The following is a 14,825-nucleotide window of genomic DNA, read 5'->3' as shown; positions in this document are numbered from 1 at the left end:
TAAGACTACAAGTGGTAATACAAGTTCACCTTTGGTACAAGCCTGTACTAAACTGTTAAAGTGGTAGCAGTAGCGGAGCAGCCAGGCTTATCTCAAGAGTAATTGAGCAGTAGTAGAGATTACACAAAGGACCACAATTATTGTGACTCAAGCAAACACTGACTCAAGGTTTCAGGTAAAAAAGATAAGTACATTTATTTTTAAACCATCTGTTATTAAACACTACACCTCTATAAATTTGAAACCACACGTAAAATACACTACACACAACCAATTCCACTTGTTCCAGTAAATTCAGGTTAAGTACATTAGGATTTGACAGACCGGTGTTGCGATACTAATGCGTACCTGTGAATAGAAATGCTCACAAAGTTAAAACACACTTTGTACTTCAGAATTTCAAACAAGGGAAAAGTGAAAGGCAAGGAGACTCGAGGACGTATTCAAAGATACAGATTAAAGTCAATAGGCCTGCACCAGTTTCAATGGAGCAGATGCTCAGTTGCAGAAGATCACACGTTCAACAGTTCGAGATTCGAGATGCCAAGTGTTCGTAAAGATTGTCAAATGGAAGGAAAAGTTATAAGAGGGAGGGAAGAAAGAACAAATCTTCGTGGAGGAAAAGGGTGCACCCCAATTCCGGCTGGTCAGTCGGAGAGAATGACCAAGTGTGCACAGTACCTTATTCCGTTGGAGAAACGCTGGTGCCACGGCAGTTGTTCCTGGTAGTTCCTGCAGACTCACGGTTCCTGCGGCTTCAGTTGTGGGGACAAGAAGGAGGATGTCTGGAGCGATCTGCACTACCCAGGGATGAGGCCAGCAGCAGCAAAAAAGACAACGATGAATAAAAGGTGCGCTCCTTTAAATCAGGTGAGGGCTCTTCTGATGGCTTTCCAGTCCACTGCAGCACAGCAGTGATTTCAACCCAGGAGAGGATTCTCTGACTGAAGAAAAGACGAGCTGGTTGATCCCACCAGGCTCAAGGGAAGAATACTCCGAACTGGATCTTCTCTTAGTCGTTGAAGGGGTAGATAGCTCAGGACTGCAGCAGGACTTCACCGGGACTCGGGGTTGCAGCAGCCGTCTTCTTCTCCGCTTCTCTTCAGTTCCTTGTAGTTCCAGAGGTGACTCTGCCTTCTAGCTCAAGAGTCCTGCCTTTTATGCCAAAATCCCCCATTCACACACTCTGGCTGTCAATCACTCAGCAGGGGGGTTGTCCAGCCCGGACAACCACCTCAGCCAATCCACACAAGGTGCAACTTGGGTCTCCAAGGAGACCCTGTGCAGGGGATGACTGCACCCCTCCCTCACATTCAGCCCACCTAGACACTCAGACGCCAAAGGAGGGCTTCTGGTCAGAAGCCTACCAAAGGTCGGCGAGCAAAGGAGGCAAACCTGGAATGGCGCGCAAAGAAAGACCCAAGAAGGATGTTAACAAAAAGAAATGGTGATTAAACCCAACCAGAGCCGAATTAAGAAGTATTTGGGATAGTGGGTTTAAAGTTCGAGGCTACTAAAATAGCCTAAAACACTACCATGTTATGTGATATAATCACGGTAGGGTAGGTACCACTGCCACCAGCCAAGTCTTAATGTTAAGGGAGTGAAACAATGCTCCAAGAGGTACAGATAAAAAAGGGCTAAGACTTACCCCTTTCCAATACTTCATGTAAGATGGAGCGTACTGGATCTGTGGTTAAATGACTATGTAAAGTTAATGGCAACTTTACCCTTTTCAGGGGGACAGTAGTCAGCCCCAGAAATGGAGTCAGTGGGAAGTCTAAAAGACAATCCTGTGTCACTGCACTGAAGGTGCTGTGTAACACACAAAAGAGTGGGGCTACTGAAGTGGTTTACTCCAGAGTCAACAATCCCAAAAACAGGAAATACACATGGCAAAACACAGGTACGAGCGGGGGAAAAGCTCACACTCTTACCTAGTGGAAAAAATAAACTCCAGAAATCCAGCAAAGCTGCTGAGGGACTCACTAGGTAAGGGAAATTAGCCATAGAATGAGAATTCTCCCTAACACGCACCTTTTATTTATTGCTTTGCTCTGCTGCTGGATTCTTCCTTGGGCAGTGCAGGACCCTCCAGTCTTCCTACTTTGTGTCAGACCGACAGTCGCTTCAGGAACTGTGAGCCTGCATGACCTGCCAGGAACATCCGTCTCAGTTACAGCCTTCTTCTCCATTTAAGGTACTGTTCAAATCCGGTTATTTGTTTCGTCCAGCTGCGGTGAAGGTGTGTGAAACCTTTCGCGAATCCGAGGGCTTGTCCTTCTCCATTCCTTAAACTAACTTTTCTGCCGACCAACTTCGTCCTGAACTCTTGACAAAGACTTAACCCCAAACTACCCTGAACTGTGTGATCTTGAGCAAAGACTTTGGGCGAGGGCCCTTTACTTTGATTTCCTCACTGTAGTTCCTTTTTCTAGATTGCCCTGCTTGCTTACTTGTTGGTGCTGCTCAATTCTTGTCTAACTTTGTCTTTCCCTCCCTTTTTGAATTACTGGAGTGCCATTTTGCTCACACTTCATTTTGAGCCTAACTTGTCCAAAATCTATTGGGTGTGGTGTAGTGTATTAAGAGTGTGATTTTTGAACTGCTTTACTTTAGTGAAATTTTGTATAACTGATGTGTAAATAAATGTATATTCTTTTACTCAGAAACCTTGAGTCAGTGTTTGTTTGAATCATAGTAATTGCTGTCCTTTGTGTAACTATTGATACTGCTCACTTGCTCTTGAGATAGGTCTGGCTGCTCAGCCATCGCTACCACTTTACTGTGTATTACAGGCTTGTACCAAAGGTGAATTTGTACTGTCACTTGTAGTCCTAATTGTGTGTAGGACTCCCTGGCCAGTTCAAACCAGTTTCTGTCACCGAAATAATTGAGGGCATGCTCATACATGGCCACTCCCTAACCCCACATGGGAGGAAATTACCCCTAAAGGCAGTGAGCCCAAAAGCCCAGGCTGAAACAACAATGTTAGCCATTTTGCACACTGTTGAGGAAACATGGATTCCTCGTGTTAAAAGCCACTGGAAAAAACATAACGAAAGGGATCTACTGTAAGAAGTCTGTCTGGGATACACTGAGAGCAAGACAACTCCACAAAATAAAAAGAAAGGGGGTCCACATTTCCTCTGAGTTATTCCTCTTAAGGGGGGGTAATTGAGCTACACAATAGACCTTAATGGGGACCAGGCCCCCAGGCATCAGTAGTCTTAAGAACTAATCAGTGCCCCCAAAACAAAATGAGTTAAGCAAGTGAGTGAGGTTAAAAATACCTTACACACCAAAAATAGGTCAGGATCACACAAACAGTCTGATTTCCATTCCTGCACCATTTCACTGCAGACCGCATGCCCTCTCTGTGCACATTTAAAACCGGATTGTTTGCTAGTTTTGTTTCATTTATTTTCTTCTTGAAGACTTGCCTTGCGCACGTAGAGCAAATCCACCTCCTGATCAGCTGTGCCCCAGAGGATTGCTTGGGATAGCGTTTACACAATTCTCCCCTATTGGCTTCCCGAGTGTCTGGATGCACCACACGCCTCTCGCAGCAGCTGTGTGCAATTTCTTACGACGCCGAGCCTGCAGATCGAGCATCCGTTTCCAATCTGTGATCAGCTGTCCGTAAACAATACAGCTGGGAAACTCTTTCCGATGCTGCGCTAGAGATCGTGTTCATTTCAAAGTTTGCTTGACTGACTTTTGAACTTCCATTTCATCTGAATTCTGCAGCGGTCCCATTTACACTGGAGGTAAGCCTTGTGGCATTCTCTCTGCACAGGGCCTGTGTCTGTATGATGTGTGTGTAATGTTTTTGGGCAATTATTTGACTTTGAAAATTAAAACGAAAATATAAAAAGAAGCAATGCAATAATGGAGCAGAGCATTCAGATGGGGCGTCTGTGCTGTTAATGTAGGCCCTTTCTGAGAGAAGCACATGTTTTTTTTTGGTCAGCATTTATAGCTTTGCTTCTTAGTGTGCTGGACTTTCTTCATTCATTTGCCATATTTCTGCAAGCGGCCATTGACTCACTACAGGATGGCGTCCTTCTTCTTGTTTTCTCTGGTGCCTGTCCCTGCCTACTGACCATTGGCTAACCTTGCACTCTTATTTCCATTGGATGGTCCGGGAAGCGAGAGTTGGCCCTCGTTTGAAAGGCCCCTGTCAGCTTCCTGTCCGCTTACAGGCCGCCAAATGAGACTTTTGCTGCCTCCAGGCCGTCTCTGAGATTGCTGCCCCTGGACCATTGGACTACCATGACTCTTGTCCATATTCTACATGGGTTAGTTTCCTCCTTCATGCATGCCCTGTACTTCCTTTCCTGGTGGGTACTCTCAACTCTTCCTGTTACGTACCCATTTGAAGTTGTATCTGTACTCACCTTTACCAGCTGATGCCCACTCTCAATTTCTCAACTACTGGGCATTTATTTAATTTGTAAGACAACTTTGGTGTATTTGTATCTGAATTAAAAGTTTGCCTTGATTATAACCTACTAGCCCAGTGACAGTTTCTATACCGCTGTACTTGCTTACTCCTCCCTCTGCCTCCTCTCTTCCTACTCATGGCACTTTCTGTCTCTCCCATCTATTCCAAATGCTTCTCTATCAACTATCCTTCCCTTCTCACTAAGTCTGGAAAGAAGTTGTTTAAAAAGGATATCTTGGCCTCCAACCTAGGCCTCCCTATAGCTGATACCTATACCAGCACCTCTTCCAAACAGACCCTCACCGACATCCTCTTTGTTGTTCCTTCGCCGGATCTATGGACCCCCCCATATGATCTCTGTGCTCTATCCTGTCTCCTCCTCTCCCATTAATGTTGGCACTCGTTGGGATGTCCTCATGGCTTCATTCCACTCCTCCAGAGTCATCCTTAATGCCTACCTAAATGGCACCGTCATGGTCCAAGGTTCTCAGGCCAATCTCCTCCTCTTTGATAGGTGGTTCCCTCTCCTCATCAATTTCCTTTTATCTCCGGCTGTCCCCTCCTCTCATTCCTTGGCTACTGTGTCCACTCCTCCCTCCTCCTTGTCCCTTCTTCAGGCTACCTCCACAACTCTCCAGGGCGTACCTCTGGCTTGTCCCTCCCTGGAAGGTCTTTAAGGCTGGTAACCAACTTCACCTTGCCACTCTCGACTCTCGCTCTGCTGTCTGACATCTGCCTGCTCCTTGAAGAACTTGACCTCGATGTCCTTGTCTCACGGAGGCATGGTTCACGGCCAGCTCTGTCGCAAGCTTTGACACTCTCCTCCCTGAGGTCTACAAGATATTCTCTGCACCCAGAGCCACTTGGCCTGGAGGCGGCCTAGCCCTGATCTTTCCTGAGTGGATCCCTGCCACTATCATTCCCACTCAGATTTATTCCTCTTTCGAATGCCTTGTCTGCAGGCTCTCAATCTCTCCTAGCCACTCTCTTACTGCTGCTACTCTCTACTGGCCCCCTAGTCAAATCACCTCTTTTATCTCTGAGTGGGCTGACCTGTCCTCCTGGCCTCAACCGCTCAACTCCTCCTTGGTGACCTCAATATCCTCCTTGATGGACCCTGTCCCTCATCTCTGCTCTTTCGCGACCTCTTTAATTCCCTCTCCCTCTCTATCCTCCCCACTGGGCTGACGCACTCAGCAGGTCACACACTTGATGTCTTGATCTCCTTTGGCCTCCCCCTGTCCATCCCACTGACCACTCCTTTCTCCTGGAGTGATCACTTCCTTCTCTCCTCTCATCTCTCCCTCTCTTTCCCCCAAGACAAGCCCACCCCCACTCTGCCACCTACCTTCTCAGACATCCGACCTATGAAGCGTGTGACAGTTGAGGCTTTCGCTGCAACCTTCTCTCCCCCCTCCGCCTCTGGCTGACTCCCAGACGCAACCCTGTCCCTTCTCTACTCCTATATTTCTGATACTATTGATGCTCTTGCCCCTGTCATGAGGATCCGCTTGAAGTCCAAAGCCAAGTGTAATTCCTGGTATGACTCTTACCTAGCTATACTCAAACATAAGTGTAGAGCGGCTGATAGGAAATGGAGGACTTCTTGTTCATCCTCTGACAAACTGTCCTGTCACCTTCTCCAATGGCAATACCGACTCTCTGTCCGCACCAAGAAGAGAGTCCACATTCAAGCCCATGTCTCTGCGGCATCTAACAACTCGGCCAAGCTCTTTAAAGTCTGCAAGGTACTGGCCAACTAAGCTGCAGTCTTTACCCCTCCTCTTGCCTCCCAGCAGGCTCTGTGCAATGCCCTTGCCTCTCATTTTATCTCAAAAACACAGCACATCCTGTCCACCCTCTCTGCCCCTCACCATCCTATTCCCTCTCAGTCTGTGCTTGCTGACCCCCCTTTTACTACCTCCCCACCCTCTTTATCTTCTCTCCTGATGAGGTCGGTATTTCAGAACCCTCTGCATTGTCCACAAGGCTTTCTGGGGCCTGGGTCCAAAATAACTTCAGCTATCCCTCCGTAAATACCTCCCCTCTCGAGCTCCTTGTTCCTCTATCTCTAACTCCTTCAGGGTCAGTTGTTTTTGCAAGAAACAAGCTGGGGTAGATCTCTGTTTTCGGCTGGGGCCTCCATCTGGAATAGCCTCCCTGCCACTCTAAAGCATGAGGAGAACCATCTCTGGTTCCGGAAGCACCTCAAGACCTTCCTCTTTGCTTCTGCCTTTGCTCCCCCTCACCCTTGCTGATCTGCTCTCTCTTGGTACTGTGCACCTGGCCACCCTCTGTCCCCTGGGCCCAGGTACTTGCTCACCCTGCCACCCTCCTGCACCCTCCTGCACTGCCACCTGGCCACCCCTTGAAATGGGGACTGTATCTGTACCCATGCAGTCCCCCACCTGCCCCCCTTTTTTTTCCTTTTCTGCACTTATTTAGACTTACCCAGTCTGCTGCCGTAAACACTGCACTTGTCACCAGCTGGCTGCACTACCGCTGTTTATTGCATCTATTATCTATTTATTTGTATGTATTATTATTTATCAGTTCTCCTCTGCTCCACACTCCCCTCTCTCCACCGTCCATGCACTTTCTCCCCTTTCCCTTTTCCCATGCACTTGCGCGTTCCCAATGTTATTGGGCCTAGTAAGATCGTTGATGTGTTCCCCTCCCTTGCCTTGTTGCGCTCTGAAACACTTGTGTATGAGCGTGATACAAATAAAATATCATATCATATCATATCATATCAAGATATGCTGGGGTTCCCATTGAAAGAGATGGGGCAGCTGAAAAGGGAACATCTTTCCTAGCAAGAGGCCTAACCAAGGTCAAGCTCCACTTTAAATGTGCTAGCCCTGTCTCACCTGGACACAGACAATGTCCTGAAATCTGGCCTATCACTCACCACCTTAACACCTATGAGAAGCTCCCTCCATACTGTCCATGTCGTGGTTTATTGTATGGTCACACGCAAGTCAGGGAGCCCCTTCCCCTACAGTGAATGTGGTGTACAGCATATTACTATGAGTTTCCAGTTTGTTCACTGTGGTGAGGCCTCCAACCTGTCTCATACATAACCCCAATGAATTCCCAGTGCCCCAGTAGACTAGGAACCAGGCTGGTGTGTATTAAGAAGATATTTATTAATTAATATATTGAAGTTGAATTAGAACAAGCAGCTTACATCAGCCACCAACGTTGTGGCACCACATAACAGAATAACATTTTAGTCAAATATCTATAACGAGGTAACAATAGAATATGCAGCTACAAGAGCCCCCCCACCCCCCACCAATGCAATCAGAGAACAGTTCAAAGCACACCAAGAAAATGAATGTAAGCAGACAAGAAAGCGACTGCAAACAGAATTATACATTTTGGTCCCAGCAACCCCCACCTCCCAAACATCAATTTGACTTGATTTCTTTGAATGGAAGGCAGTGGACGGGAGTGGGGTACACAAGGGAAAAAAAACGAATTGAGGAATTGTGGGTTACAGAACCAATAGGGAAGACAGAAAGGCAATGGGACAAATTAGTTTTGCAAAGCACAATGGTAAAATTGATTTTTTAATTATTTATCATAACTGCCATGGGAACGAATTGAAAGGAAGGCTTTGTTTGCAGAGCACAATTGAAACACAGGGACACATTTGTTTTTACACCCTGCACACACCCTGCACACACATGTGGAAGCGGGGCTTGGGGTTTAATTATTTTGGAAAATCTTTGACTATACCGGCTCACAAAACACTGGGAAAAGATTGTTGGCTTCGAATTCCACCAATACAGATCCTGTGGATTCAATGGGGGAATTAATTGATTTACTTAGATAAATATGCTAAGGTGAATGGGGATTTGTCAAAGAGACAAAATATCTAAAATACACAGGCAAACAGGGCATGGGCTTTTTCAATGTGGAAATATCTAAGGCAACATGAAAGAATATAGGGTTTATACATTCTATGGCCTGGGTATTTCTACTTAAAATGTGTCATAATTCTCACGAAAGGGATTGGCTAATGCTGCCTACCCCACTCCCCCCTGTGTGCTGATAGGACAAGGGAATGTGGGAATGCTTTGGGACACTAGGAGAGGAGAGCACTTCATCATCGTACTTTGACAGGGGGCTTGGTCTGGTTCGGGGACATGGGAATCTCACTACATGGCAAGTGCCCTTTACTTTCAAAACTTTACAAGTATGAATACATTTTTGACAACTAGATTTTACTGGAAGTCAGATGAGACTAGTTAGAAGTCGGTATGTCATTCTGGTCCAGAGATACAGTTTTTCTTAATTTATTCCAGAGCCATATCATTGATTTTTCTTTCCTTTATAGGCATCTTACTAATCATCATTTACATGTTTTACCAATTTTTTTTCATCACTGGTAAACACACGGAAGCCCAAATCACATTTTCATGAATAACTTTTGTTGTGTTTATCCCCCCCCCCACCAAAATCATGTTGGCATGGCTAGAAGGGTTTTACTGTCATCTTTCCAGAAATCCTACAATGACTCTTACGCAATGAATATTGTCAATTTTACATGATAAAATAAATGTCTCCAATTGTAGTCAATGTGCAAGTTCACTGCTCATCTGGCTTCCCCACCCTCCTAAAGCACATGATGTCAGGGAGGGGTCTGTACTTAGATTAGCAGACCCATTCCAAGGGCTAATGACTAGCTAATGCACTTTTTATTGAGGCTTGTGATCTGGGGTCACAAAGGCGTAGAACAGACCCATGTCTTATCTGGTCCACAGCAAATTTGATCTCAAAAGTAATTATTTTCTTGTATTGTTAAGGAATAGGCACTGACAATGAAGCAACGCTCTTTGTCTCCCAGACAACAGGGAGGGGAGCTTGGTTTCACATTTTGAAGAAATCAACACACCGGCCCCTTGCCACAAACAGCCTGTAACACATGCCTAAAGGCATTTAAACTGACATCTTAAGGCACACAATTTGCAAAGTATGCATGCAAGTTTCTTAACATTGTTCATTGGCATAAGCTTATGATATGATATGATAGGTCATTTATAACGCGCTTAATACCCTGAGGTTTCTAAGCACGGACCCGAGGATCGAACCTGTGTTGCTCCGTGTCATCTTGCTTCCAAGGCGAGCATGTTGCCGCTGAGCTATCCTCCCGAGACGGGCACCAAATTCCCATTTTGACAATCTAGCAAACATTTTGTTGAACATAGTATAAGTTTGAAGGGAAAAAACGAAATGACATGCATTTGTTTCTTTTACAGTAAAATATTTCATTTTGCCGGGAAGGCTTGAAACACCATCTTCGCATTTTCATTTAAGATTCTGGGCAATGCTTTTTCTGAGAATGTGAGTGCAGCTCTGCATAGATATTTTTAACACGTTGGGCTCACATGTGTTTTGTTTCCTTCATGCAAGGCAGTTTGCATCGTTTATATTTGTGCATCTGGAAGTTTTTAGGCCTCCTTTCTTTCATTGGTACTTGGGTTTCATAGGCCTTATGTTGGACATTGGTTTGGCTCAAGCCTTTTATTTAGGGGTATGCCCCCCAATGACTTTGCCTTTTATTTATGGTATCCATGGGGCTATTTCACCCCACTAACTACTCCCTGAGATAGCACTGCAAATAACACAACAAAAATCCCTCACTTACCAGACTTTACTGATCACCCCAAGAAGCACGGATCACCTTCAAAGTCAGCTGAATTATACACAAATCGGTCACCAATCATGGTTTGCAAACTCCTAGACACCAGACTCACAGAGTCGGGGGGGGGGGGGGGGGGGATTACTAATCAGGAAGGCAAATACTTAATAAGAGGCCGCCTTATCATGCAGGCATTATATAATCAGCGTAATAATCATAAAAGTGTGACCAATCCTCCAGGTCCCCCCATTTATTTATTTTTATTAAAATTTGTTTTTGATACAAACGCACCTTTAAAAATTATTACAAACTCAGATAAAAGCAATAGCTCACATAATACTTGTTTAAAAGACATAACATTTCTGTACTGTTATGTAAAACGAAGAAACAAACAAAATCAAAACAATGGGCCTCATTACGACCCAGGCGGTAAGTTACCGCCTGGGTCGTACCCTTACCACCATGGTGTAAACTATGTTTACACCATGGTGGATGGCGGATTTACCGCCCCATTCCAAGGTAAGTGGGGCGGTAAATCCCCATTTCCCATTTTACCCTTCCCCATTCCCATTTTTGCCCCATAGGGCATAATGGGAGTGGAGAAAGCGCTAATTACGCCACCGTAAATTATGGTGGCGTAATTAGCACCAAGGTCCCTTAGCGCCATGGATTTTAACGCCTGCAAAAAGCAGGCGTTAAAATCACCATGGCGCTAAGGGACCTTGTAATCAGGCGTTAAGGGTCGGCGCCGTTTACGGCGCCGTTAACCCCTTAACGCCTGACTCGTAATGAGGCCCAATATTTCCTAAATGAGGATCTAATCATCTTTCCTCCTTCACTGATGTGTGGGTAAATAATAACCAATACACATTGTCAGACAACCTCAAAACAAATGAAATATTCAACTTTCCTCACATAATATCAAAGTGAATAACTAAAACATCAAGCATGACTTAATGTACCCTCTTCACCTCAAAAGGTAACAGATACATTGAGAGAAGAAAAGAGCAAAGGAAAAAAAAAGAGAAAACAAAATGTAAAACACAATGCTCAGATAATGGGTCAGATAACGGTCACCCCATTGTATCATGGAAAGATTCAGTGGCACTACCACGTTTTAACTTTGTGAACTCTTTCTTCAAACAGTTGCGAAAACTCTAAGTTACACTACAGACATGATTAGAATAGTGAACATATTGCACTTGATGACACTCCCAAATTGCATGTCCCTGTAGGCAGGCCAGTGTAAACATAACTATTCCTCAAGTCGAAGCAATCAGTGGATAGAACATAGAATCTGTAAGAGAGCAAAGAGTAAACATGCTACCTCACTTTAAGTGGCAAACTCACAAAATGATTGCATACCATGTTAGTTAAGAACAGTGTTGGGAAAAACTCCAAATGTGCTAAAATAAAAACAACAGAAATGTGTTTGTTTTTACTTAATTTGTGGAAGACATTTTATGAAGACTCATACAGATGCCTAATGTGTGCCCTCTTTTATTAAACAGGGGATGTGAAAGGTGACACCCTGATTGACATCGGCTCGGGTCCAACCATCTATCAGATCATGTCCGCCTGTGAGGCCTTTAAGGAAATCATCGCCACAGATTTCTCTGAAAAAAACCACCAAGAGTACAAGAGATGGCTGCACAATGAGCCGGGGGCGTTTGACTGGAGTCACGTTGGGGAAATGGTTTGCAAACTGGAAGGTGACAGGTAAAAGGCTATTTATTGTACTGGAGTGGTGACCTACCGATGAGTGTTAACATTGTTCTGATGTCAACAGCCAAATGGATAAAGACCACTCTATGAGTCCACCTTTAATGTTACCCCGGAGGTCAAACATAGTCCCGAATAGAAGCTCCGGGGCTACAACAGAAAGGATAGTTAGCCCCGAGTCCTGACAGTCTCGACATCAGTGTAGACCCAGATTTTTTCCCGACCTAGCAACACCCCTGGTTTGAGTCTAGAAGAATTCAGGGGAAATTCTAACATCGCACTACATTACAAGGTTTCCATCACTTTCACGAAGATGAGAGTGCGGCAGAATGCCACCTGCAAAGGCGTACTCTCTTGATTATTTCATTTTTGTAACATAAAAATAAGATTTCTTTTCTGCAGATAGGTTATCGTTAAAAAAAATGTTTTTAATAATGTTTGGTTTATTTCAAACCTTTCATACATTCTCCAAAGCCTTTTAAAACAGATTACATCACCTTCACAACCAAAAATCCCACAAATTCAATTAATCAATTCTTAACATCCATCCAAATAATGATTCATCGATCTTCAAAAGAATAAAAAGGGAGAAAGAAAACCAAAGAAAGAAAAAAAGAGAGAAAACCCCAGAAGCAAAGATGCTTACAAAATCAGCTTACAATTACCATAAGGTGAGTATTGCAGATCTTCTAAACAGTCCTTTTCAATAGACAATCTGCAGCACCTCTTCCATAAATGCCATTACCCCGATGATTTATTCCCCCTTTTTAAAAACATATTGCACCAATCGTTAGGTGACAATGACTTGCATCCCTTGGTAATATCGCACATATATTTCAACCTCATGATTTTTAGAGAATTACATTCTATGACCAAATGCTCTAGAGATTCAATCATATTCATCTGGCCACAGCATCTATATTCTGGCCCCAACTCACCCAACAGCCTTCTAGTGCCAAGGACATCTTTTGTTGGTAAGGTATTGAATCTAAATCGCAGAAAAAGTTTGTGATACCATGGGCAAGCTGATTAATTCCTCACCCTTTCAACCCAAGATTCAGGGATAGCTTACATGTGGACCTTTTTGTTTGAAAATCTATCCAATCTTGGTACATTATTTGCTTTTTAACTTTCCCCAGAGTTCTCAGTAAAACCTCTTCAGAAAGATCTAATTCTTTTAACCATGTTGTACAACCCAATTTCCACAAGTCTAAATAGCCATCTATGCCCAGTTTCCCTTGATTGTTCAGTATTACAAATGGGGTGTATACCTCCTTGCTGATGCATTTCCCACACAGTGCCAGATTTTTCCATTTTATTATGTTATGCATCGACTGTAACCCCAACTCAAATCTAATCATAGCATTCAGAAGGACTTGTGGGAGGCAAAGTAACCTTTTCCAATAATATCCTTCCAAAAGTTCTTGAGCCAGGTTTGTGTAGTTTCTGCATCATATATCAGAATCAGTACTACCTTCTGTTTGAAGAAGGTTCTTACTGGAACCAGGGAGAATTTCCCAAACATTTTATGCAATATCACTACCTGGGTCGTTAGTCTCTTGCATTTCAGTCTTATATTCTCTATCCATTGCTTTTCAATTGTACCACGGTTCAGACAAACACCCAGATATGTTATTGTATCAACACATTCGAGGATTGCTTCTCCCACCCTCCATCTGAATCCTTCACTCCTTTTCCCCCTTTTTGGTTCCAGAACCATTCATTTTGTCTTTTTGTCATTCATTTTGAGATTATTCAACTCAAGCTATTTTACTAGTTCATTCAATCTTCTCTGCAAATCTATTTGCGCCTGATCTAGAATGACAATGTCGTCTGCATAGAAGATCGAAGGGACCAGTTGATTGTATATTCTTGGAGGAAAAGCTTGCACTCCCCCCTGTCCATCCTCAGTATAAGCCAATTATAGATCAAACAAAGTGGGGCCAGGGAGCATCCCTGCTTCTGTCCCTTATATGTTAGGATTTTGTCAGAGAATAGCCCTCGGTAGACAATCTGACCCGTATGCTCGTCTTCGAGTACAAGGCCTTAATCACCTCTACTAAGTCCATGGGGCAATACCAGGCTAGCAGTTGTCCTCATAACCTCTCCCTGCTGACAATATCAAAGTCCTGCTCTAGGTTGATAAATGCCAAATATCATCTTGAGCTTGCTTTAAATGTTCTGGCCTTTAGTGCATTCAGCAGGAAGAGGTTAAGGCTAATCCCTATCCCTGTAACAGTCTGTCTCGTATGTAAACATCACATATCTCTTGCCCATCTAAGCAGATGTTACAACAGGATGGAGGCAAAGATCTTTCCCAGTGTGTCCAGAAGTGGGATCGGTACATAGTTTTTTGGGTTTTACCTGTAGCCCTTCTTAAAGACTGGGATAATCAAGGCGGTTTTCAAAGACTCAGGAACATCCTTTATCTTCTGAAATTGATTAAACAGTAGGAGACATCATTCTGCTCACGTTATCGGGTTCTTCTTCAGTATGTTATTATTTAGACCATCTGGGCCTGCCGCTCGCAAGAATTTAACTTTTTTATGAAGTCTATGATGTCTTCTTTATCAAATTGAATGATCCATTTTATAGCTTCATTATCATTTTTAAACTTTCCTTATCGTCCCCACTTACAGAGAACTGGGTAAAGGGCCTAACCCAATTGGTTTACGTTAGTGCCGATATCCCACTTGCAAAAATCTGGGTAAAATGCCTAACCCAATTGATTTCCATTACTGCCGGCATCATACTTGCTATTTGGTATACATCATTGTTGTTTAATAAGGCCCATAGGTCTCTTGTATTCTTTTTTGTTATCAATTTCATAATGTCCTCAGCTTTATTTGGAACTGCAACAATATCCCATCATAATTCAATGTAGCCCCCCTAGCAAGTACTGATTACCTCAGTCCCTTCACAATATCCCCAGGTCGAATTATAATCTTATTACAACCCTGATTTACCAGAATATTCAGCACTTTCATCCTAACCTGAGAGTCTCTG

The 14,825-nt window shown here is 43.9% G+C and overlaps 1 protein-coding gene across 1 annotated transcript in view; it reads left to right on the top strand.

Annotated features, from left to right (window-relative positions):
* Positions 1 to 14,825, top strand: part of LOC138487697 (indolethylamine N-methyltransferase-like) — a 55,296-nt gene that overhangs the window by 7,989 nt on the left and 32,482 nt on the right. Inside the window, exon 2 of the mRNA XM_069614222.1 lies at positions 11,609 to 11,816. Coding sequence (XP_069470323.1) covers positions 11,609 to 11,816 — 208 coding nt within the window. The remainder of the gene's footprint in view (positions 1 to 11,608; positions 11,817 to 14,825) is intronic.

Source organism: Ambystoma mexicanum, chromosome 9 (assembly GCF_040938575.1).
Source record: "Ambystoma mexicanum isolate Mex_15411 chromosome 9, UKY_AmexF1_1, whole genome shotgun sequence".
Classification (NCBI taxonomy): Eukaryota; Metazoa; Chordata; class Amphibia; order Caudata; family Ambystomatidae; genus Ambystoma; species Ambystoma mexicanum.
This window is presented reverse-complemented; position numbering and strand designations above follow the sequence as displayed.